This window comes from Aplidium turbinatum, chromosome 3, assembly GCF_918807975.1.
Source record: "Aplidium turbinatum chromosome 3, kaAplTurb1.1, whole genome shotgun sequence".
NCBI classification, from domain to species: domain Eukaryota; kingdom Metazoa; phylum Chordata; class Ascidiacea; order Aplousobranchia; family Polyclinidae; genus Aplidium; species Aplidium turbinatum.
The window spans coordinates 19,657,240-19,679,188 of NC_137474.1; the positions used below are offsets into that span (position 1 = coordinate 19,657,240).

The 21,949-nt window shown below is 39.0% G+C and overlaps 2 protein-coding genes and 1 pseudogene across 2 annotated transcripts in view; all 3 read right to left on the reverse strand.

The window, feature by feature from the left end:
- Positions 1-14,599, reverse strand: part of LOC145766057 (mannan-binding lectin serine protease 1-like) — an 81,374-nt gene extending 66,775 nt beyond the window's left edge. Inside the window, exons 1-2 of the mRNA XM_082577711.1 lie at positions 14,536-14,599; positions 13,947-14,202 (exon numbers count right to left, since the gene is read on the reverse strand). Of these exons, the coding sequence (XP_082433837.1) occupies positions 13,947-14,202; positions 14,536-14,540 (261 nt within the window). The 5' untranslated portion in view covers positions 14,541-14,599. The remainder of the gene's footprint in view (positions 1-13,946; positions 14,203-14,535) is intronic.
- Positions 14,600-18,265: 3,666 nt separating this feature from the next.
- LOC145766618 (zinc finger BED domain-containing protein 5-like) lies at positions 18,266-19,572 on the reverse strand (annotated as a pseudogene).
- Positions 19,573-19,651: 79 nt separating this feature from the next.
- LOC145766619 (protein FAM200B-like) lies at positions 19,652-20,026 on the reverse strand. Its single transcript, XM_082578333.1, has one exon. The coding sequence runs from the start codon at positions 20,024-20,026 to the stop codon at positions 19,652-19,654; it is 375 nt and encodes a 124-aa protein (XP_082434459.1).
- Positions 20,027-21,949: the final 1,923 nt, after the last annotated feature.

The window sequence follows — 21,949 nt, forward strand, 5'->3', positions numbered from 1 at the left end:
CGGTAATTGCTGCAGTCGAGTCTATTGCCTTTCTTGTAGATTACAATTATTAGAGCTTCTTTAAAATTGCTTAACATGTCTTCTTTAACATGTCATTGCTTAATGTTAAAAATATGAGCGCAGTAAACTCTTCGTTCTTTTTATTTTCCACATTTATGGGTGCAAATATTTAATTAAAAGAATAAAAATTTAGTTAAGGCAGTTTTGCTTTTAATTTTAATTTCTTTGATCAAACAACTGTTACAATAACTGTAAAATTTATTTACAAGGACAAAAGAAATAGTTACAGACATCAAATAGAGTAATACTAAAAAGGTAAAGGTGAGTCCCATACTTGATTCAAGTGTCGGGTATGAGCAGATACAGTAGGTTCTCATTGTACTAAGCCTTCGGCACTAAGCAACTACGCCTACCCAATTTATTCCACCCTAGGTAGAGGTGAGCGGTGTTTTCAACAGCCAGCTGAAGCCGGGAGTCGAACCAGGTTTGCATAATTGGAAAACCAACGCCTTATCCGTTGCGCCATCCCACCGCATAATTTGGTAGACTACAGGCTACCAATTTTTTTTCTAGCTTTTGTCACAGCAAAGTCATGTAAAAGTTCATCAAAATTTATCTGTTTTAAGTTTGTCACTCTCAATGCGCAGAATGCTCAGTGCGGACAACCTTTCTTGAGACATTGTCGATCTCAATTTATTTTTGATGCTTTTGAGCCTTGAGAAAAATCTCTCTCCTGCGCAGTTAGTGACCATTAAGCATAGAAACAGTCTTAATATTGCTTCCACATTAGGAAAGGCAGTGTTAATGTTTTCCTTGCACATAATTTCATAAAGGTCTCCATGTTTTTTTGTTTTTTTTTCGTATCCAGGCTTACATCCGGTGGTTGAAGATTTAGATTAAGTGGACGGGAAGGCAAGGAAGCCAATCTTTGTGTCAACTTTCAGGCATGTCTTTAAGTGTCCTGCCAAAGACACATGAGACAAGGAAATATATTGCTCTTCTGTACCGGTAAGCTCTTGGTTTTGTGTTTGTCTCACATACAAATGAAAATATAGAAGTTCATCAGCAAGTTTCGGGTCAACATCTTTCGGATACGCTTCCTTTATAAGTTCTACGTCTCGAACAATTTCTACCTTAGTTGCTTTCAGATTAGCAAGAAAAAGGAACATTTCTGCAATGTTGCTGTACACATTAGCTCTTCTTCTTAAATTTGTTTCAAGTGCGTCGAGCATAGGGATAAAGGAATTTATTTTAAACCTTTCCTTTGAAGAGAGTTCACTTAAACCGTCAGGTGCATTTCTTTGTCTCCTAGTGACAACTCTGTAGTTAATATTTGGCAAGGTTGCTTTTGCTTGCTGGTCAAACTCGTCAAACTCATCTCTAATTTTGCTTAGAAAGTCTACAAGTGAACTGTACAATTCGGCACAAGTACTTATAAATAACAATTCAGATTTCTGAAATGCTTTGCTAATCCTGTGAAAACGACCTAGCACTATGGACCAAAAATGCAACATAAACACAGATTCCAATTTTTCCATTTTTTGCAAATGACAGTTTGCAAATGCAAACGACGTAATAATGTATGTTTACAACGTGGTTGAAACCAGTTGTGCATAGAATTTTCTATTCTGAAAAGCTTGATATATATAATATACTTTATAGGAAGGATTTAAACTTGTCAAGTTTTTAAAAGAATTACAAACTTCGAAACCGAGTTTCGATGCCCCTGGACGTTGAGGCCCTAGGCTTCAGCCTGCCTAGCCTATTGGTAAATCCGGCCCTGCTTGGTGGCAGTTACAGAGATCGTTTGTCCAGAGAAAAGCCGTTATTTTCAACCATTAGCTTCTGCATGAGCGGTTACTAATAGAACGAAGATATCTCTGTGAATGTGAGGGAACTTAAAGGACAAACTCAGAGGAGCTAAAAAGACAGTACGGCACTATAGAATAGGTTTCATATTGAACAAATACGAGTTAAAATACTTGACGTTAAGTTTTCCTACTTTTACATTATTGAATGAGTATCATTGCGGCCGCCTTTGCATAATCACTACTTCAATTGGCCCGCGCGTACAAAAAGTTTGCCCACCCCTGCTACTCGATAATATGCTGGCATTTTAAATAGCCAAACGTAAAGGCCAGGAGAGAGTAACATTAAGAAAAAATGCGCTGACGTGATAAATAAACTTTATAGATTACACTACGTATCAAATTTCAAAAAAATGTGGTTTGGCTACTTTTTTTAAGTGTATCTGTATGATTTTCAAGCTCTGATTCCAAAAATGCTACCATTTTTTTCTATCATCGATCGTTTTCAAAATACGATGATATCCGTTTTTTTTTTGTGATTTTCCTAAACTGAAGGTTTTTATGCGGTTATGGTTGCTATGATCTGTGTCTGTTTGTCAGCATTATCATTATAATGTTTCGGACAGTATCTATACTATATTTGGAAACGGGGTAGTCAAGATTAGTCATGAGTGCCACATGGACTTTGTGGCAGCTGTCGATCTAATCTTGAAGGAGGATTGAGTGGGTTTTGGAAAAGTTACGTTATTTGCAGTTCCGTGAGTTTGAGAGACCCGCAAATCCTCATGATGATTTTGGATAATAAAAATATTTCGAAGCAGTAGCGCACCTAGAAAAAAATTTAGGGGGCTAATTTAAAAATGTCGGCCAAGTGATTAGCGACAATAGTGGCAGTGACAATAGGCCAATATACCCATCCCTTTGATTATTTAAAGGCACTCACGGCCTACAACTCACCCGTTGCCGCAGTGATGTACGCGCATACAAAAAATATTGACGCAGTCAGCGTAAACGCAAACGTTCAAAAAACCATACGCCGTATGCGTCAACGTAACTTGTAAAAAAAGTTGGCGGCGTTAGCGCATACACTAGCGTAAACTCATTTTGTTTGCTAGATGCCAAACATTCACACGGTATAGACTACTCAAAACAAACAAGTTTTATTTTGAATTTCCACGAAGAAACACAAGCATCTGAAAGTGTTCATCTGACATTTTGCTGTGTTTTGGTTTCAATATGTCTTTGCCCATTGAAAACATTCTTTCAACTGCAGCGCTGGAAGGTATTGGCGTGTTGTAGCGAAAAAAATACATTAAAAAGTATGCGTTGACTCTATGCGCTAAAAAAACGCGAAAACTTTACGGCGTAGCCTCAAGTACAAACTATCCAAAAAAATGTGGCCGCAAGCGTTAGCGCAAACAAAAAGTCTACGCCGCAAGTCTACGGCGTAGAATTTGCGGCGTATAGGCCTACGTACATCTCTGCGTTGCCGATACATCAGGACTTGTTCTCTCAATCAGACTACAATTGGCCTACTGAACCCCATGCTACTTGCACCTTCAGCATCCTCATTCCTACGTCTACTCTCGCAATCTTCCATAGATCTCGACTTTTCCCTCATGTATGAAAAGATAGAATTAGTTTTCTGTTTGCCGACACAAATAAGTGTCAAAACAACAACTAGCACGAAAATAGTTTGAAACAAAACACTAATTTTGTAAACAGTAAATTTGATGTGGACGTTTTTCCTACTTACAAAACATTCAAAATTGGTTCGCATTTTGAACTAAAGTCCCAGACTAGGCTGCGCCAAAAAATGGCAAGGTTCATGGATTTTTTCTTAACTTTTTGAAAGTTTGTAGTGGACAAAAAAAAATTGAAATTAATGACGTCACACGGTCGCGCTGGGCGTTTCTATGGCCCATTTTCATAAAAATTGTCATATTTCGAAAACCACTAGAGATAAAAAGATAAACGTTACATCAAAAGCTGCAGAAGTGGCATGTTTATATATGCTCTAAGAACACTTTTTATTTTAGGACTACTTGAAAAATATTTATAAGCAAAAGACTCAATTTTACTATTTTTTTGTAGTAGGAGAGATGCAGGACCTATTAGACATTTTTCTCTTTTTGCTCTCATTTCTTCAGTTTATATCAAAATAAGACAAAAGTTTTAGAGAATACGGCCAAGGTCAATGTTTATTGACTGTGTAAATATCTTGACAATAAAATTTATTTTTATGAGGTTAAAGCTTATAATGTATATTATATACACTCTTCAAAAAAGTCAGTCGTTCGATCGTAACTCAAACCCTAACCCTAACCTCTCACTCCTAACCCCTAACCCTAACCTTAACCTTAACCTTAACCTTAACCTTAACCTTAACCCTAACCCTAACCCTTAACCATTAACCCCTAGCCCCTAACCCCTGACCCTTAACCACTAACCCCTAACCCCTGACCCATAACCACTAACCCCTGACCCATAACCACTAACCCCTAACCCCTAGCCCCTAGCCCTTAGCCCCTAGCCCTTAGCTCCTAACCCCTAACCATTAACCCCTAGCCCCTAATCCATAACCCCTAACCCCTGAGTATTCCATTGCATATGTGTTTCGTCGTTCGATAAACTGTCGTTTCGATAAACAGTCGTTCGATGAACTGTCGTTTCGATAAACAGTCGTTTCGATGAACTGTCGTTTCGATGAATTGTCGTTCGATGAACTGTCTTTCGATAAACTGTCGTTCGATGAACTGTCGTTCGATAAATTGTCTTTCGATATATTGTCGCGTCACGCAGTTTACATGTCCGTTTGATTCGGCATTGACGTACGGTACATCCGTATGTCTACCAGACATTTGACCACGAGAGCTTCTGAATTTTAAAAGTGCCATCAAAGACAATATCATGGAGTGTTCTTTTTGTAGGCTATGCTACAGATAGAAAATTCTCGGCTGACTCATTTAAAATTTTACGCAAAGGTAAATCTCAATTTGACGCCAAAATTCAGGAAGCAGTGTTAATCAAACGCTACAACCCAAATTTAAACAAACAATTCACTTATTTTCTGGAGGCGAGTCTATTCTCCTCAACATTTACTTGATGTAGGTATCACGTTCCCTGTGGTCAGGGATGGAGGAACCACGTGGGTCTCGTGGGCCTGGACCTACCTACTTTATTTTCTGGGTGGGCCTGGCCCACCCACTTTTGAAAGCCAAATATTTTTGAAAAAGTAGCGAAAGATTTGACCAAAATAACCTGCAGTTTTATTGTGATAGGCCTATAGAGAATGTAATTTTAGCTGCAACTTTGTCTCCAAAAAAAGGCACTTAAACCAAGCTAGATGGGGATATTGATGTTAATTCTCTCGAAAACGAACTCAAGCTGTTAAAATAAATAAAACATTTACATAAATCTATCAAAACTGATACAGTTTTAACTGGAAATCCCTATGTATATTGCTACCGCAAAAAGGTATTTTTCGTACTACAGACTGGTGAAAAATTACTTAAAAAGCAAATTAATCGAAGAGCTCTTGAACCATAGGATGAACAGTTGAACACATTAACAAAAACTTGTTCGATCAGGTTGATCTCACCTCAATTTGCCAAGAATTTATTGCTTTCAATGATCGTATTATTAACGTTTTTAAGAAAAAATTTCAAGTGTAATAGCCTACAGTAGCAGTCACCTATATATTGACAGCTGAAGGAACCTTGTTGTTGTTTAATACCAGTAGGCATATTATATTTGTATATTGGTGGTGCAGCTGTTGTGTATACACATAATACTGCAGGCTGTAAGGCTGTTACTCCCTGATAACTTTGTTAACTGTTAAATATGAGTAGCCTATATACCAGTAGGCTACCGGTACTCCTGGTATTGAAACTTTGTGGTAATTAGCAGTGCATTGTGAAGAAAGGCGTTCTTCCCGGCTATCAGCACAAGGCTGATTACTCACTAGCACAGCGAGCAGCAGTAACGCTTCGCTAACCAGAACGGTGTAGCTTCCACGCTAGCCATTAAGACCTCCAATTAAACGTTTAAGTTATTTTGGCAGCCGATTGTAGCATCGAATAGACAGCGATAGACACGTGTTTCGCCCATGAGGCTGGGCTCATCAGTATCGCACCGTATTCTTGCCACTTGAGTAATCGACCGCCGCTTTACCAGTCAGTTTAACTCTTATCTTTGTGGAAAGAAAGAGCCAACAACACCAGCATGTGCCTGGGGTGGGTCAATGTGAAGAAAGGCGTTCTTCCGGCTATCAGCACAAGGCTGATTACTCACTAGCACAGCGAGCAGCAGTAACGCTTCGCTAACCAGAACGGTGTAGCTTCCACGCTAGCCATTAAGACCTCCAATTAAACGTTTAAGTTATTTTGGCAGCCGATTGTAGCATCGAATAGACAGCGATAGACACGTGTTTCGCCCATGAGGCTGGGCTCATCAGTATCGCACCGTATTCTTGCCACTTGAGTAATCGACCGCCGCTTTACCAGTCAGTTTAACTCTTATCTTTGTGGAAAGAAAGAGCCAACAAAACCAGTGTTGTAAAACTATTAGTTTCCTTTTCTGATTGGTTGTGTTTAATTGATCTTGCGTGCTCTGTGCACAGTCGACGTGTTTGGCTTCTGGCGTGATTCGCGAAGCTCTTGTTCAACAGTTCTCTTTGTCCACTTTTCAGTTGTGTTGTGAGGGTTGTGTAAAGTTTAGGTGCTAACTTTATGTTTATGTTTAGCTATGTTTTATAAAACCTTTGTTATGGTAATCCTATTAAGTAAATTAAATATGTCAATTTATAAAACATAGCTTTCAAAGAGATAAATAGAAGAAATGGATAAAGTGTTGAGACCAGACAAATTGGATATTGATCCAAGCGAGAAGGAAACAGAATGGGCATGGCAGCATTGGATAAGGACTTTTGAGACTTTCTTGGCGGTTTTGCCCCAAGAAAATTTAAACAAGTTGAGTGTTCTATTCAATTATGTATCTCCACGAGTCTATCGCTTTATTAGCAATACCACTTCGTACGAGGAAGCTAAGCTTCAACTTGAACAAATTTTCGTTCAGCCAAAAAACGAAATATATGCTCGCCATGTACTCGCAACTCGAAATCAACACAATTCCGAAACCATTGCCGCATACTTGCGTGCATTACAAGAGTTATGTAAAGACTGCAATTTTCGTCAAGTCTCAGGAAAAGAATACGAAAACGAATATATTAGAGATGCTTTCATAAGAGGAATACATTCTTCGTGGATCCGTCAGAGGCTCCTAGAAAACAAAACGCTTACTTTAAGTGAGATGACGGATCAAGCAAAATCCTTAGAAGCAGCTATAAATGATTCGCAATCTTATGCAACTCAGAACGCTATTAATGCCACCTATCCCGAAGAATCAGTCGTGGAAGATGTTTCTGAAAACACTTTGTCGGCCTCTATCAATAAGGAACAGTGTATGTTTTGTGGGAGAGCAAGACATTGCAGATCTGTTTGTCCAGCTAAAGAAGCACATTGCTTTAATTGCCAGAAATTAGGACATTTTGCTAATGTGTGTCGTGCAAAGAAAAGTGTTAATGTTATGAAAACTAAACCAACTAAAATATCTGCTTCCATTTCTTATTCTACAATCGGAGCAAGTTTCAAACAGTACCCTGCACCAAGATGTACATTGGGATCTGTCAAAGGTTTTGTTCCTAGTTCTCTTTCAAAGGCGGCGGCCCCTGTTGTACTGAGCGACAAAACTGTTTCTGCGTTGTTTGACAGCGGAAGTTCTGAGAGTTTCATTCACCCTCGCATCGTAAAGTTCCTCAATCTCAATTTGGTCCCACAAAGGAACACTATAGCTTTGGCGTCTTTGAAATGTTCCGCTGAACTTTTGGGTTATGTGACAGTAGACGTCTCCTACCAGAACCACGTATACCCAGGTATGAAGCTCGGTGTTCTTGACGCCTTATGCGCGGATGTCATACTCGGATTAGATTTTCAATCTCAACATGAAAGTGTGATATTTCATTATGGAGGGAAGAAGCCCAGTGTTTCTGTGCCTGTGTGCAATTTTACCTTTTTGAAGATTAATCCCCCAGAACCATTTAAACATCTAACCCCAGACTGTCACCCCATCGCTACGAAATCACGAAAATACTCTCTAGATGATCGGACATTCATTCGCAGAGAAACCACTCGTTTGCTGCAAGAATCAATCATCGAAGAAAGTCAGTCACCTTGGAGAGCTCAAGTCGTGGTTGTCAAAGGACAAAACAGCAAAAAAAGGTTAGCAATCGACTACTCACAAACTATAAATAAATTCACACTATTAGACGCTTTTCCGTTGCCTAACATGGGAGAATTAGTGAATGAAATTGCTCAATACCGAGTTTTCAGTACGGTCGATCTAACTAGTGCGTACCATCAAGTCCCTCTTCGAATAGAAGATCGAAAATTTACAGCGTTTGAAGCAGATGGCGGGTTATACCAATTTACAAGGCTGCCGTTTGGAGTCACTAACGGAGTAGCTTGTTTTCAACGAGTAATCACTGAAATCATCAAAGAAGAACACTTAGAAGGGGTCTACCCATATTTAGACAACATAACTATCTGTGGACACAATCAAAACGATCACGACAAGAACCTCAGGAAGTTTATGGAAGTTTCCAAGAGAAAAGGAATTGTTCTCAATGAAGCGAAAAGTATTTGGACCACAAGGAAGTTACCAATACTTGGCTACGAAATTTCTGAAGGTGAGATCAAACCGGATCCGGACAGACTGGAACCCTTACGTCAAATGCCTGTGCCAACTAATGCGAAAGAGTTAAGTCGTTGTTTGGGATTTTTTTCTTATTATTCAAGGTGGATACCCCGTTTTTCTCATCGTATACAAACACTCACCAAATGTAAATCGTTTCCTTTAGATGAAACAGCCGAACGAACATTTGAAGATCTTAAACGAACTATTGCCGAAGCTGTGGTAATAGCTGTAAACGAAAAAGCAACTTTCGAAATTGAGACAGATGCTTCAGAGAACGCCTTGGCTGCCACCTTGAATCAAGAAGGAAGACCTGTTGCTTTCTTTTCACGGACACTTAGAGGCTCAGAACTAAAGCATCCAGCTGTGGAAAAGGAAGCACAGGCAATTGTAGAAGCTGTTCGCCATTGGCGCCATTACCTGGCTTGTCGTCATTTTGTTTTAAAAACTGATCAAAAAAGTGTTACTTTCATGTTTGATCAACGACACAAAGGTAAAATCAAAAATGACAAAATTATGCGATGGAGACTTGAACTGGCTGGATACCATTTCGACATCATGCATAAACCAGGAAAGGACAATGTAGCTCCAGATGCTCTCTCAAGGATGTCGTGTGCTCTTCCTTCAAGTGAAACCTTGCACAAAATACATAATAGCTTGAATCATCCTGGAGTTACAAGACTGGCCTACTTCGTGAAGGTGCGTAATCTGCCTTATTCAACTGACAATGTAAAACAAACTGTAGCTGATTGCAGAATATGTAATGAACTCAAACCTCGTTTTCACCGCCCAGACGAACGACACCTGGTGAAAGCAACGCAACCATTCGAACGTTTGAGTATAGATTTTAAAGGACCTCTCCCATCTCGTAATCGTAGCAAATACTTCTTGTGTGTCATCGACGAATTTTCTAGATTCCCATTTGCCATACCCACTCCCAGTATGACCACTGAAAGTGTAATCGAAGCGTTAACTTCATTGTTTACCGTTTTTGGAATGCCTGGTTACATACATTCTGATCGAGGGTCTTCTTTTATGAGTCATGAACTAAAACAGTTTTTGTTGGAAAGAGGAGTAGCCACAAGCAGAACCACGCCGTACAATCCTGCTGGAAACGGACAAGTCGAGAGATGCAATGGCGTTATTTGGAAAGGTATTCAACTAGCCCTAAAGTCGAAACGCTTACCTACTGAGTGCTGGCAGGATGTACTTCCTGATGTCCTACATTCGATGAGATCACTCTTATGCACAGCTACTAACGTCACTCCACATGAGAGACTTTTTAACTTTGTTCGCAGATCTACAAGTGGATATTCAATGCCTACGTGGTTGTCGACTCCGGGCCCGGTGCTTCTTAAACGCTATGTACGAAAGTCTAAAAACGACCCGTTAGTTGATGAAGTACAACTAATTGAAGCTAATTCACATTACGCTCGTGTAGAATATCCAGATGGACGAACCTCAACAGTAGCTACAAAGCATTTAGCACCGTATGGAGGATCTTCCGAAAAACTGGAGATCATACCCAATTGTGACAAAGTGTGTGGTCCAGATGATGAAGATGCCCATGAAGAAAATACTACCAGTACTAGTAAAGTCGCCGAACAAACTGACTTCACCGAAACTCCTCCAAGAGCATCGGAATTGAATAATACACCGATTTTGTCCAAAGAAGCCGTCTCTCCAATTACTGATAAACGGTCTGACACTGTTACGGACGATCTCACAAAAGAGCGAAGTGATGTCGCACCAGAAACATTACGTCGATCTACTCGTGAACGACGCCCCGTGGATCGTTTAATGTATTATTAGTTATTGTCAAGATTTTGTTAGTATGCATTGCTTTCATTTTAAAGTTTGGGAGAATGTTGTAAAACTATTAGTTCCCTTTTCTGATTGGTTGTGTTTAATTGATCTTGCGTGCTCTGTGCACAGTCGACGTGTTTGGCTTCTGGCGTGATTCGCGAAGCTCTTGTTCAACAGTTCTCTTTGTCCACTTTTCAGTTGTGTTGTGAGGGTTGTGTAAAGTTTAGGTGCTAACTTTATGTTTATGTTTAGCTATGTTTTATAAAACCTTTGTTATGGTAATCCTATTAAGTAAATTAAATATGTCAACCAGCATGTGCCTGGGGTGGGTCAATGTGAAGAAAGGCGTTCTTCCGGCTATCAGCACAAGGCTGATTACTCACTAGCACAGCGAGCAGCAGTAACGCTTCGCTAACCAGAACGGTGTAGCTTCCACGCTAGCCATTAAGACCTCCAATTAAACGTTTAAGTTATTTTGGCAGCCGATTGTAGCATCGAATAGACAGCGATAGACACGTGTTTCGCCCATGAGGCTGGGCTCATCAGTATCGCACCGTATTCTTGCCACTTGAGTAATCGACCGCCGCTTTACCAGTCAGTTTAACTCTTATCTTTGTGGAAAGAAAGAGCCAACAAAACCAGCATGTGCCTGGGGTGGGTCAATGTGAAGAAAGGCGTTCTTCCCGGCTATCAGCACAAGGCTGATTACTCACTAGCACAGCGAGCAGCAGTAACGCTTCGCTAACCAGAACGGTGTAGCTTCCACGCTAGCCATTAAGACCTCCAATTAAACGTTTAAGTTATTTTGGCAGCCGATTGTAGCATCGAATAGACAGCGATAGACACGTGTTTCGCCCATGAGGCTGGGCTCATCAGTATCGCACCGTATTCTTGCCACTTGAGTAATCGACCGCCGCTTTACCAGTCAGTTTAACTCTTACCTTTGTGGAACTTGTATCTTTGTACGTGTGTTCTCTAAAATGTATAAATGATATAAAGTATTTGGAATGCAGTAATGCTGAGGGGGGTCTGGGGGGCGAAGCCCCCCAGAAGTTGGATTGACTTTGACTGCTGCGCCTCTGGGCCCACCTACTTTTAAAATGATTCCTCCATCCCTGCCTGTGGTGCAAATTTTTTTGTAGTTATTCATGTAGTTGCCTTTTCCTAATGTAATTTTACCTTCAAGAAGTTGAAGTTTATTGCATTTTTATAAATATTTTCTGGTTCCTATTGAGGACTTAAGTTAAACCGAAAACGTTCGACTGTTAAAACTATTTGTAAATATAGGCCTATGTAAAATATGTTGTTATAATGTTCAGCCCTGTTGTATTGTTGTGTCTTATTCATATCTAACCAGCAAGCAAAAGTTATTAATGGGGAACATACAAAAACTTCTTTGGTGGAAGGTTTGGGTATGGGGGCTTGATCCCCCTTAGCTCCATGCTGGGTGCGCTACAGTATCGAAGTATCGCAAGATCAGCGGAAAAAGAGCTGTGACATACCCAAGTAAACCCTCATTCATTGCGTACACCGGTTCCTCACAGTTCAGCCTGACAAGTTCCAAACCCACTATCAAATGTTAGTTTTTTCTCTGCATCACTAACAGTGATTTATATGCTTTGAGACTGGATTCAACTTCTTGTATGCTGTGTACTTATTCTTCATTATTTTAGATAGAAAATTAATATACTTCAGTGAAGATTCAACAACAAGCAAAAATACAGACACTGATGCGGAATATGCAACAACAATCTCAGAACCTCATTTTCCAGCTCAAAAGAATTGTATGAATTAATACTTGATCTGGATTTAAAAAAATCTGAAGCACAGTTATTAACATTCAGGCTAAATGAGTGGAATCTGCTTGGTGATGACTTCAGAAAAGGCTACTGCTTACAGAGATAGGCATTTGGAATAGATCATGCTCTTGCTCAGTGGAATTACACTTCTACCAAAAGTCACAAAGCAGTGTTACTTCACAATGGCAACATATATCCGTCAGTTTCATTTGCATATGCAATACAGATGAAAGAAGATTATGAAAATGTCAAGCAACTGCTCATTGACATCAGTTACGCTCAGTTTAAGTGATATGTTTGTGGTGACTTTGGCCGCTCTTGCTTTTTTTTGCTTGTGGGGTAGTAGAGCTAACGGTGAGCACTATGAGAAAATTCATTGGCCGACACGGGAAAAACTAACTCCAGAAATGTACGTTACTAGGGAGTCTCTTGTAAGCAGGGGAAAACATTTACTGCAATCACTTCATATCAACTGAGGTCTGGTAAAGCAGTTTGTGAAAGCTTTGGATTTTTAAAGACAAGTTTTTCAAGAAATTGGCTCAAGGTTTCCCAGACTATCGGTTGGCAAAACAAAAGGAGGAATATTTGTGAGTTCCCAGATAAGCACAATGATAAAGCTTGAAAGAAAGAAAAAATGAAACAGAAATGAAAGAGTGGCTGGTGGAGTTTTGATACTTACATAAAAAGGACCGAAATTACAAAGAGTTGGTGGAAAAACTAATCAAATGTTACCAAAACATAAGTTGTCTCATGTTTAAAAGAAACTATTTATCATGTTTTCATCTGGATGTTTTTTAAGAAAATCTTGGTGACTTCAGTGAGGAGCATGGTGAGAGATTGCACCAAGATATTAAGCCAATGTAAAAACGATATAAAGGCCACTGGGACAATGCAATGCTGGGAGACAACATTTGGTCTTTGGTAAAGCCAGACAGGGGCGGTCATAAAAGAAGAGATCACCCAAAAGTAAATTTTTGAATGACACTTACTGTTTTCAAAACTATATTACGTTTATCTTCAAGCTTTCTTTATGAACTTAAACTGGATTTTGCGTTCAATAAACCAAACGGGATCTTGATGTCGAGTTGAAATCTATTGCAAGAGTATAACACAATTTGTGACTTGCCGCTACATCAGATAAAACAAAAAAATTGAATATCTCAAAAAGTAACAATGGTACGAAAATACTAATTAGATTTTTGAACCCAGCACCCAAAAATACTCAAAGAGGCATCAAAAAATGTAGCCAAACAAAAATTGTGTTACATAGTGTTACTTGTAGAACTTACAAGACCGTTTTTATTGGATTGACACTGGTTTAATCTGTCAAACTTCCAAAGAAAAAGCAATGTTTTCCAGACGTTACAAGTTTTTAACAATAATAAAAATCATAGTGGCACTGACATCGTCTCGAGGACCAGATTTTATTTTAAATCTGGACCTTTCAATGGTTTACACACCTCAGTGCTAAAGACCACTAAGTACACGTGCTTTTCATAGGATAATAAGGGAAATTTAATGTTTATTACTCCTTTTTTATTGTATAACATTATTCTTTAAAATGTTTAAACAAAAAGGCCATTATTCGTTTACATATAGCTTGTCTCTTTTGAGTAGCAGGAGCTTTTGCAGAGGAATGAAAGAACCTCCGGTTGCCCATTGCTGGATTACATAAAAATAAAATCTTTTCTTTAAATAAACTTTAGCTTATGCTTCAGCTTTTCTTCGATTGAGGCGGAAAAACTCATATCTAATAGAAGAAAATTTTCAAATTAAAACTCACTTGCACGTAATCATAAACACAAGCGCCGCCCATTTCCTCGTCAAACGAATCTTCTAGATCAAATACAGTGAAATAAATTACAACCTGATACCCAGGTGGTGCTGTGATCACCCATGATATGTCTTCATTGTCACTATAGACTTCAGGGTATCCCGGGCTCTCAAGTTCCCCATACAATTCGTTCAACTGCATCGTTAGCGCCAGAGCACATGGGACGCTCAGTGCAACTGCAATGACGAAAATCGAAGGACAAACTCTGAAAACATGAATGTAAAACGAACAAAGTCAATTTAAAAGATTTTTGTGAAAAGTCTGTAAATTTGGAACTGACTTATTCTGCGTGGAAGCACATCACAAACAATGTTATCGACAATTTTATCATTTTAACTTATCATTTTAACTGGGATAGATTGTAAGAGTTAAAAAGTTTTGAAATATAAGGCGTCCTACAGAGAATAAAAAATTAGTAAAAGTAAAACACATCTTTCGCTACTTCAAATCATCTTTTTTATATATTAATTACGTAACAGTTATAATGAAATCGCCCACACTAAAAAATATCATCAATAAATTAGCCCTAACAACTTACTTCATGCTTGTAGCCTACTTTCTTGAAAATCCTTAGACGTTTACACAATTTGCTATTAACTATAGCTTCTGTCAATAATCTGCACGACTAAATTGCCTCAGGTGCCACAAGCATAGACGTAAAGCAGTCACTTTAACCGCAACCGAATCGATATTTGCAAAACAATTCCACGCGATTGTATCAAATCCGTGTATCCTACTAAATACCAAGACGTTGTATAGCTGTTTACACAAATAGTTTCAATCTTATACATATCATGCATAAAAAACACGGCGCGGGTGGAAAGTTGGTTATTATTTGTTCGCAAGAATAAAAATCTCTTGACATAAAAGCAGACTATGATGAGTTTATTCGAAGTATGGATTCTTTTGCACGTGACGATGTACAAGAACTATCAACAGGTAGGCTACAGTTTCATGAAACCGTTTTTTCTAAACCATTTCGTTATATGCTTGTCAATTTTGTAATGAATGGTGGTTGAAACTCTTAGACAAATGTTCAGTCTTGTGAAATACACTAGCACGTTAGACGGTCTAGCAACTTTGGGAAGACTGTGCACAACAACTTGAAAAACATACATGATGGCCCAGCAAAGTGTGGACTAAATTTCAAATTAAATTTAAACACATTTTCCGACTACTTGATTATTTGTATTTATTACATATTTATAGTATAATCATTCTAGATTACGGTATCCGGACAACTGCCCCCCCGGACAATTGCACTCCGGATAATTGCCCCCGGCCGGGACAGCTGATTCTAAAGCGGCCCAAGTCAAAACAGTGATTTTGAGATAATTGAGTTTGGAAATTCGTGCTGTGGTGGACGTTGTCGCTGAAGGTTTGCGATCTTTATTAATCTGCATTAGGGCATTCAACCTTTATTAAAATAAAGATTGCAAACCTTCAGTGGCAATGTTTGTCGTGGCATGGGTCTTTGAACTTGATGATCTCAAATCCACTTTTTTAACTTGAGCCACTGTCACACAAGTGGTAAAGTGAAAACAGGCACAATGTTTGTTTGATAATAATTTGATATGAAATTTAATATGATTACCGTTGTAGCCTACATGTCAAGTTTCATTGGCTTGGAGTAGCCTACCTAGGCTACATACTTTTTGAGTCATTTAAGTCTCAAATGATGTCAATTTTTTTTGAAATACCCTGTAGGCTAGGCTATACGTTCCTGTCGTAAACAAGAATCAAACTGTTAGCGCTAATTTAAAAGAAACTTTACCGCACATTTCGACGAAAGAAATTTTCCGGGGGGCAAGACTTCTCAGTCTTTGTATGGATAAGTAAAACTTGTCAAGACGTAGGTTACCTCTTGTTTGATCGGTGTAGCCTATTCATTTTGCAAATCATCAGTTGTTTGTGCACTGCATATAAGAGAGATGTGGAGCGTGTTCTTCACTTTTAACCAACCATATTATACAAGATGGATTTCCGACTACAAGAAAACATGCCAAAAATGGAAGAAACTCACCTTGGAATAAGTGAACTGTTTGAACAAAGCATCTTGTTCTCAAAAAGAAATAAAATAAAAAATTTCTATGGATGTGCTGTTGCTCAAACGTTGGAGCAAAACATCAATGCAAAATCCGTCAATCGACTCATTGGGCATACGTATTTCACCAATTGAATTAGTGCCAGACAGAGATTGGCATTCACCAAGTTTATGCGCCAATCGATCCTTCATCACTACTATGAACATCTGATGATGACATGAGCAGAAAAAGCATCATATTGATCTAACATATATGTGAAGGGATGACCACCTCCTCAACCAGATTGTCCTAAATTCGCACTTACAAAAGCCCCAGCTCTTGAATCTCGACGCCCTTTTTTCCGCCATGCTGCAGCTATCGGCAACACCAATTTTCCACTTTCTGAAGTTTGAAATAGTAAATGAAGAAAAGTCTCGAGACCAATTCAATTCCCAATCCTTCCCGACACCAATACACCATCTGTAGCAGAATTACATCGAAAGGATTGGGTAAAGCTCAATCGCTTGCGAACTGGAGTGGGCCGTTTCAATAGTAGCATGTTTCAATGGGGCGTCGCCGACTCACCATCTTGTAGCCTACATGTGGCTCAAATTTTCAGACTGCATACTACATTATTTACTAATGACCTGCACATAATCCAGGCTGCTGTGCCTGGATTTAACAAGATGATCTGCAGCGGCCTCGAATGCAAAAAGAAAAAAATCTATATTATCATATTGAAGCATCATATAGATAGATCATACTCAATTACTCTTCATATCAAGCATCGACAGAGATCGTAGCCATTTGGATAAACTAATGCAAACAATGAGCAGTAATCCTACAGCTAATTGGGTGAACGAAAAAATGGCACTGATATAATGGCACAGGAACAGAATGGCACATTACAAAAGAAGAAAAAATGGCGCAGTTCCTCGGACTGGGAAAGCTTCTTTGAGAGCTTAATCCTAGCAGTTTTGCACACTAGGCCTACTTGTAAAGGCTTTGAATTACTGACGCAGGCCCGCGGTCGCGAATTTTTTTCCCACGAACTTTCTGTTATTTTGCATAGAGTTTGTATTAATACCGTATGAATGCAAACATTTTTCGTTGGCGTGTTTAGTTCAGTGGTTTCATCTTGTGCCTTATGTTCGTGAGGACAACGCTTCGACGTCCATCGAAGGCAATTTTTTTTAAATTAATTTTCGCCCGTGCACAAAAACTTTTCAAAAAAGTAGGGTTAATCTTAATCAATTTCTTTTCTCAACTTTTTTAAACTTGACTAGACTAGGTGTGTCTCCAGGCTACGTATTTTTTCAAGTTTAATGTTTAGGACTTTAGGGTAATGGCTACACTTACAGAAATATGCAAATGAGACAGAAAGTTCGTGGGAAAATATTTTGCGGCCTGGTCACCGAGATTGGCAGAGTGGAGTTTTCGATTATTGAAGTGTTGTTGCCGCAGAATTATTCCATCCATTAGGTGCCGCCAAATGGAGAGCAGTCCTTGACATGCGTTGCTCAAGCGCACGCCCTGAGAGTCGAACCGGCGCCACTTGATCTTGAAGCTTTTTCGTCCCAAAAGTCACGCGCTAACCAAACTGAGCTATCCGGGCGGACGAAAATTGAGTTGCTTGAATGAACACAATAAGCGTCAGCTAAAGGGTGCCACAAAAAAACGCTGGCAAAATATGCATGCATAGTAGCCTACAACATTGAACAATCAGAGATTTAGCCTACATAGGCCTGATGACATCAACATTAGTAATGCTACCAGTAGAAGATTTTTATAACGATTTTTAAATGAGTTAGGTGGATTTTTTTTCATTTGCAACGGGATTGAGTTCCAAATTTCCACACGTTTACATTTGAACGTTAAAGTTTTGAACATGAGTATTGAGGAACATAAAGTTATCCATATTTCTATTTGAATAAGGACCTTCTGATGATCCCCCCTTTAGGATGAAACAGGCGGCCAAGGGTTTAGAGCAGGGGTTCCCAACCTTTTTATGTTCTCGTACCACTTAGCCACCACGGATTGTCGACACGTACCACTATTTTCAAAACAACTAATTTGATCCAATTTATTAAATTATTTGCAAGATGATGAATCTGGATGTAAAGTCAGCGAAAGTTGCGAAATTACCAACAAAACATCACAGAGTCCATTACACCACACAGCACAGAACGCATCAGAATAACTAAGAAAAAGACACAACTAAACACAAACACAACACAACTAAATTTAATGAGATTTTTGTTTTTGTTTATCTTTCACCAGTTGATCGATGCGTGGCGTAACTTTGCTAATAGCACATCTGAAGTCATGTCCAGGGGTACTTAGTCGGTTTCGATTTTTTGATTTGATGTTCATAAGAATAGAAAATCCCTGCTCGCATTCCCAAGTAGAGGGAAAAATCAGTAGTTGTGGAACAGCGTGGGAAGCTAGCGTTAGGTATGAAGAAGCCATACTAAGCCAGAAGTTTATTGCAGAACATTGCGTTGTTTTTTTGCTGTCTGATCCTCCTGCATGTCTATCAGTTCCTCTTGTTCCCCTGTACCGACAGGTAGGTCGGCTGGGTCCACTGAGAAAGAATCTGTGATGTATGGGCAGCTTGTGGTATCTGAAAAGTAATGCTGCAATTCAGCAGTTAGCAGCGAGAGGTGCTGGGTAATTTCTCTGGAAAAGTCATCACTGATTTTCATTTCAAGGGCTGACAGAAATTTAAACATACCATAGCGCTTGTTTTCCACATTTTTCCTCCATAATTCCACCTTTCGAATAAAAGATCCCAGTTTTGAAACAAAGTCTACGACAGTGCAGTTTTGCCTTTGAAATGACAGATTTAAATGATTGAAAGCTTCAAATATATCTGACAAATAAGCCAATCTTGCAATGAATTCCTCGTCCTCCAGATCGTTTTGAAATTCATGGTCCTTCTGTTGGAAAAATAAAAGTAATTCATTCCTCATTTCAAAAAGACACTTAGTTGTATTTTCTCGAGAGAGCCAGCGCACTTCTGTGTGATAGAGGAGACAAGTGTGGTCTGAGCCGAGATTTTCACAAAGAACCTTAAACAATCGAGTATTTAAAGCTGATGTGTTTACAAAATTTACGATTTTGACTACCCTGTTCAAGCACATTAACAACTTTGCAGGAAGAACCTTTGTGCAAAGAGCAAACCTGGGAATGAAACAGTGAACACTTATGACGCGAGGTGACACAGCTTTGACATGGGCTTGAAATCCAGACTTTCTACCGAGCATAGAGGGAGCCCCATCTGTCGTACATCCGACAAGATTTCCCCAATCCAGTTCATTTTCCTTGAAAAACTTATCCAAAGAGTTGAAAATATATTTTCCTTTTGATGTAGTGGACACCTCATGATTCAACAATAATTCCGTTTTTACAGCATCGTTCTGTGTAAAGCGGACGTAGACAAGCAGTTGGCAGCAGTTTGTGACATCTGTGGATTCATCAAGTTGTAAGGCAAATCCAAACTTTGAATCTCTTACTCCTGCAATCACTTGGTCAGTGATATCAACTGACATTTCCTCGATGCGTCGTTTCACAGTAGGCTATTGTTAGAAAGCGATACACTATCCAACTTTGCCACTGAATCTTCTACAATCAAATTTCTGACAATATCTTTGCTGCTGGCAAAACAAGTGACTCCGCAATGACATGAGCTTTTTTGTTTTGGGCCACCAGAAGAGATACTTCATAGGATGGCTTCACAATTCCGGCATTATTTCGGTAAAACTGGCCTGTGTGATCCATGCGCTGTCGCTTCACGTTCTCCCCAAGTCTCTCAAAATAACTCTTATGTCGATTCATCTTATCTGCATGATTGGACTCAAGATGCCGCTTAAGCAAACTTGGTTTCAAAGCTGCATTTGAAAGGGTTTTCATACAGATCACGCACTGAGGTAAGCTATCTCCACGATGTTGAATAGCAATGAAGCCATACTTAATATAATCTGCGCTATACTTTCGCTTCGACATTTTCAAATATTTAGAGTTAGACAAAAATGTAATGCTGTTCAGGATTCAGCCACTGCACGTCGGAAAACCAACATCAGAATAAACGCAATTCTGCAATTGCACAGACCACATTGCACACGTAATAGTTTCGTCACAGACACCATTCACATTGCACACATAATAGTTTCGTCACAGACAGACACTATTAAGTTTGCACAGCAGCATTGTATTAATAACAATGACAGCAGGGAGCAAGATCGACAACGGTAGCTTACTGAGTGCAGAGAATTTAGTACGGAAAGAGATAAAAGTGTTGTTCGCATATTTTAGAAACTCAAAATTAAATAATTGTTGCAATAGGCCTACTTTATTTGACAATAGCCTACTACTACATATCGCATGCAACGGAGAGCTACTCGCGTACCACCTGAAAAGCTCCCGCGTACCACTAGTGGTACGCGTACCACCGGTTGGGAACCCCTGGTTTAGAGAGTAATAACTATATTTGATTTAAAAATTATTCATCCATGTTAATCGCATTTCTAGTATTGCAAAAATGAACATTTTTGCCTTTTTAACATCTTTCCTTTCATGAACTGCGCCATTGCCTTGTGCCTCGCAAGGTAGTCTTCACAGAGGTTTTTTAAGGGTTGTTATTGTTCAACGTAGACCCTCTTACGCTACTTCTTAGGAGGTTGGCCTACAGCGTCTAGTGGCAGCAAGGCAAAGACTGTAACTTACAGCTTCTTCCTGCTTGAGTGCCTTAACACATTTTTGTCCTACTGTAATTTAACGTTTCTTTTGCACGCCTTAAGAGGTTTCGTCATTTTATAGTGAACACTTTTTTCTCTTCTGTTCAGCATAAACCACATGCTATTTGAGTAGCCTAAGTCCCATTAACCTCAGAAAATTGAGATATTTCGGACACATAGCAAGAAACAACTCGTTGGAAAATTCAATGTTGACTGAGATGGTACAAATCAAACGAACAAAAGGACGACAAAAAATGAAATATTTTGACAATATCAAGCAATTTACGGGAATAAAAAGCATACCGGAAGCACTAATTAAACCAAACGACAAAACAAAATGGCGGCAGGTCATATGGGAGATCATACTTGATCAATCTGTTGAAGAAAAAGTCTTTTCAGTAGTTCAAATAAGACCACAAGATGTGATTTGTTTTTGTTCAATGTTTAGTATGAGAGAAACATAAATGTAAATTAATTACGATACGTAGGCTACAAAAAAGGGGCGTTTTAGCAAACCGAGCTAGCCTGGGAATTTAGAAATAATAACGGCTCACTTGTATAAAACTACGTAGGCTACATTTTGTATATGAAAAATGCTCATTTCACAAACTATAGCCTTCTGCATTTAGCCTGTTTGAGAAAAATCTTTTCCCGGTAATATTCCGTGCAAAAGTGAACATTGTAGCAAGCTTCGAATTGTAAACTAAAATCATTTCAATGTTATTCAAACAAATAAGATATAGCATAATGACTACTGTATTTCAAACAAAACTTTCATTGCATAATACAGTCAGGGAGTCGAACCGAACCCGAACCGGATTTTTGTAAACCGGTTTTGGTTCGATTTTGTCTAAACCTTAACCGGAACTGAACCGAAAATTTGAGTTAGCTTAAACCTTAACCGAACCCGAACCGGTTGAAAAAAGCGGTTCACTCCAGCATTACGTCATTGTGGTAAGTGAAGTTGTACGTAGCATGTTGTTATCTTGGAGGCCACATTGTACGGATGAATTATAGCCTATTCCGTTACACACGATCTATCATCGATGCTTTGGAGAGGAATTTTTTGAGGTAAACAACTTCTGTTCTGTGACATCATAGACAATATAGTTTGATTGTAACTTGTGCAACAAACAACAAAGGCAAGTTAATTGAGCAAAGCAGTGTTGAGATCAGTGTTGCCAACCTTGCG